Raw genomic sequence first — 4,454 nt, 5'->3', positions numbered from 1 at the left:
GAAAGCTAAATTTAGCCGTAATAGTACTAGTACCATATTCTTCAAATCCCTAATGAGCAGATAGCTGATAACCGATAGATAAGTATCTATTGTATTATCGAATATCCAAAAAATACCAAAAGTACTAGTACTAGCCATTTAGCGCGGACTCAAACCATCGATACTTACGGCACAGTGGGCTGCAAATGCCGTTTTTAATTGGATTTGTTTGAATTTGTTGGAATGAGTTTTTGTAGGTCGCAAGTTGAACGAAAAGTATGCATTTTTAGGAACTGAGATTTCAAAGAGTAATAACTGGTTATTTATCACTTCAATGCACATATAATGCACAATGCACAATATTTTCCAAAAATAATAGAAAACGCTTGTTGTTTGCATAAATGTTTGAATAAAGTGTCGTTCACCCAATTCATTTAATCTTTCAGGCTGTTCCTACTCTGCGTGATATATAAAATATGTTATTTGTTGATAAATAAACAATTAAATTGTATGGTTAATTATTTTTGGCGCCACAAAAAGGCGCCGCGACTGTGATGTATTTTTGCAGTATATGCTTACGGTCACACCGGCTGGATGGCGTCTTTAAGAGTGTGCAAAAGTTATCAGAAAAGTTGTCTGAATGCAAACGCGATTTTTGAAGCCGCATCTGCTGATTAGGTGGACCAACCGAGTGCTCCTCGCCACACAAATTGTCCGTGGAATTGGGGCCAAACACAGCTCAGAACGCATATAAACCGTGCGCCAAACTTGCGCTCTTTGCCAATTTTCATTTCCGTGGGAAAATCGGAACGGGCGGCATCCTGCAATAATGGATATTTTTGATATGGTCAAAGCGGCGCCGCCGCCCCAAACCATTAATCCGGTGAACACCAAGATCTCCACTCCGTCACCGATACCGCCCGATTCGCCAATCGACACAACTGGTAAATTAATCATAGTTTTGTTTGCCTGCAATTTGGATTGCAATCCAAAAATAATAACTACTATTGTTTTCTGTGTTTCCCCCACTTATAATTGTTTATATTTGTATTAATCAGACCTCCTGGAGAGTGGAAACCAATCGAGCGAGGATGACTTGCACAGCAAGCCAGCGATTCAAGATGATCAAATCACCGGGGGAAAATCAGACGACATCTGTGAAGTGACAGACCCAGAAATACGCCTAAACATGCCGAGGAAATCGAAGAAAATCGAGCAGTCCGAGGACTACGGCACAGATTTGTTGGATTTGGAGAAATCCGATGAGAATATCGACAAGTCACCGACCAAGAAGAGGCGTAAGAGCGTGTCCACCTCGAAACCGAACAAAACCAAGAAATCCACTGTGACGGAGAAGGCATCCACGCCGCGCAAGGGGAGCCCAACAGAGTCTAGGGAAGATGACGAGGACGCCGAAGAGGATCAGCAATTAATGCTGGTCAATCCAACCAAGACGAAGGCGCAGCAGAAGATGTTCAGCGATCAGCAGTCGCCGAACTTTAATAGGAAGTTGCGGGTGCTAATGCGTCGCCTGAGGCAGCCGGAAATTGATTCGGCCGTCGAATCGTTGGCCAATTCATCATTTGTCAATATGATCGAGATCGCTAACCAGAGCGGCATAAGGAGACGCGGCAGGCCCAAAAAAGGAAAGAGGAACTCGTCACCCCAGAAACCCAATTCATCACCAACACGGACCAATTTCCATATCAAAGTTCCTTTGCAGAATGGCGCCAAGAAGCGTGCCGTAAATCATGCGTCGCGCACCCATACACCACCTCCCAGTTTAGCCAAGAGGGCTAGGAACGCACAGTCCTCACCGAAGCGAAGTAACAAGCCCAAAATCAAGTCGAAGAGAGAATCAAGTCGGGGACGCAATGCCGATCTGGCTTTGGTTGAGCGTTATGGCGCGCGTTTTTTTGGCTGCGTGGTGAAGGTCAAGAGAACGCGCCTACCCACCAAATGGCCGGATTGCAGTCCGCGTCCCATTGGCGGGCTAAGGAAGGGACATCCCAAGAAGGCGGTGTCCTTCAGCGAGGCCGTCGAGATTCTGGGCAGCCCCGAGGGCCCCTCCCGCCGCGCGACCTTTGGTTCGATTTCATCGAAAGGTACTCCGAAACCAACACGCCTGCAGCGCGTGGATGCCACCGGCAATGTGCTGGAGGACATAGCACTGACCTCGACGCCGCTCTTCACGCCATCCGCTGGCACATCGACTTCTGGAGGATCCCGCGAGCGGGGTAGGCGCCGCTCATGCAACGGCTCACCCATGGGCGAACGTCTCAAGCGCTCCAACCAGCGTCTGCAGCTCTCGAGGATAGCCCGCCTGAGCATAGATGACAGCTCCAGGTCTGGTGGCGATGATGAGGACGAGGAGTATATCGGTATGTACTTGCAATAATCGAACTTAGATCATTTTGATTGTAATTGCATTAATCATGTCACATTTGTTATCACATGTTTTCGTTATTTTTATGACAGGATTTGATTAAATGAAATTAAAGAAGAATTGAGCTTTAACTAATTCAATTCTATCCATTTTCACGTCCAGTGCCCAACGATGTGCCGGGAACCCAGAGATCTGCAACGCCTCCACCCAAGAAAAAGAAAATATCCTTCACGACGACCATCAGTGATGATGAGGACGAAAAGCCGGTCCCAAAAAAGCAGAAGGATGCACAAAAAAAGCAGGCAAAACCCCACAAAGAAAGCACAAACAAAAAGACGGACAACACGCTAAAGGAAAAGGAGACGACTGAGAAAACGCACACGGAAAATGAGAAAAATACGGAAAACTCCAAGGAGGTTGTTAAGGAAAAAGTTCCGCTACCTGCAATGGAAATTGAATCCGCCAAGAAAGAGGAAATCAAACCACTAGCGGAGGAAATCCAATCACAAGAGGAAGAGGGAGAGGGAGACGCACACGCACACGAAGCTGAAGCAAATGAAGTAGAAAGAGATAGAGAAGAAATTGTGGATGCAACAGAGAAAAATTCGGATGAACCTACTCAGCAGCAGGCGGAGGAACTAGAAGAAGATCAGCCAGAGCTAAAAGAGGCCGACAATTCGGAGACAACAACGGAAGTTGCTCAAGAGGAAGTTCTGCAAGACGAGGATGCGGAAAATGTGGACGAAAATGCGGTTGAAACCACTGAAAGCCCCAAGGAGTCTCCGGAAAAACCAACGACCGAAGACAGGCTTGAGAAAGTGGAGAAGGAGGTCGAGCAGACTGAGGATTTTAGTGATATGCCGACACCACCACAGCTCCCGTCCACAACTGACGATAACCAAGACGACGTCCTGGAGATCCAGACGTCCTTGGACGATGTCCGTCAATTGCATACGCCACCATCCCGCCTCAGTACGCCCAAGCCCCGCGTCCGCCTCGATTCTGCTGACTCCGATTGCAGCTTTAAGTCCGCCAGCGATCACGGCAAGCAGCTAACTGGACAAGCAATAGAGGAAGCTCAGCAAGAAGAAACCAAGCCAGCGGAAGAAGAGGATCAACAACCAGCAGCAACCATCATCGACGACCCCATCGAGTCAGCCGAACTTCCTGCCGAGCTTATGACCCCGCCCATGGCGGCCACGACTGTGAATGGTGAGCCCACCAGCGGATCCAGTGCAACGGTGCCATATTACTCGCCCATGGAGACCATGGCCACGCTGGATGACGAGGTCCTGGGCCAGCTAGTCGGTAAGTGCGACACGAACTGCTCCATCTCCATCTTTTACTTGTTAATTTGAATAACTTTGTGCTTTGCCTTTCAGAGCCCGACTTTCAGTTGAACTCCAGCCGCCATGCCATCTCCAGGGGTACACTGGACGAAATAATGACCGCGTTAGAATCCTAGAAAGCGGGCAGAACACCAAGACGCACCAAGTACAGATACATCTAAACCGAAGCATACACAGGCCTAGACCCAAACACACACACAATGGTTTATAAGGAACCGATTAATTTCTACATTCAACGGAAATTATGATGCGTTCTCCCTCTGATCAAGAAATAGTCGTACGTTTATTTTTAAAGACATCTTCATTTTGTAGCTTAAATACCCAAGTATTTTTTGTAACAGAAAGCAAAGGGTGCAAGCTTGAGCATTTTGCACTTGAATGATTGCTGATCTAGTCAGCTGAACATGGACATAAATCAACACAACTCACTCACTCAATTTGCGAATGTGCGTTAAGACAGTGGAATAAAATTAGTAAGGACAGTTGGAAGGCAAATTAAGATTTAATCAGAGAATCAATTTTCAATGTTTAAGCTACTTAACAGATCGTTATGTTAATTGTACTTTAAAAAATACTTATTGTTCTTTTCTCCCTTTTTTTTGACAACCTAGATTTTATAAAACTAAAGCTGCGTTCATGCACACATATATATATATAAATATATATTTAAGTATGGATCATTTTAATATAATTGTAAATTCAACGTATTAATGTACAACATAATATAATGTATGTATGTA

General features: G+C 45.8%; 1 protein-coding gene across 2 annotated transcripts; it reads left to right on the top strand.

The window, feature by feature from the left end:
* Positions 1 to 552: 552 nt before the first annotated feature.
* LOC6525022 (serine/arginine repetitive matrix protein 1) lies at positions 553 to 4,209 on the top strand. 2 transcript variants are annotated; one of them, XR_006245140.1, is made up of 5 exons: positions 553 to 923; positions 1,038 to 2,360; positions 2,528 to 3,673; positions 3,748 to 3,991; positions 4,056 to 4,209. XR_006245140.1 is itself a non-coding variant. In XM_002100825.4 (4 exons), exons 1-4 carry the CDS (start codon positions 809 to 811, stop codon positions 3,828 to 3,830), a joined length of 2,667 nt encoding a protein of 888 aa, XP_002100861.1. In that variant the 5' UTR covers positions 553 to 808; the 3' UTR covers positions 3,831 to 4,209. The 2 variants fall into 2 exon arrangements, 1 of the variants encoding a protein (XP_002100861.1); XM_002100825.4 differs by having other exon boundaries at positions 3,748 to 4,209.
* The last annotated feature ends 245 nt before the right edge of the window (positions 4,210 to 4,454 follow it).

Source organism: Drosophila yakuba, chromosome X (genome assembly GCF_016746365.2).
Source record: "Drosophila yakuba strain Tai18E2 chromosome X, Prin_Dyak_Tai18E2_2.1, whole genome shotgun sequence".
Classification (NCBI taxonomy): domain Eukaryota; kingdom Metazoa; phylum Arthropoda; class Insecta; order Diptera; family Drosophilidae; genus Drosophila; species Drosophila yakuba.
The sequence above is the reverse complement of the archived record's forward strand: the minus strand, read 5'-3'. Positions and strand labels throughout refer to the sequence as shown.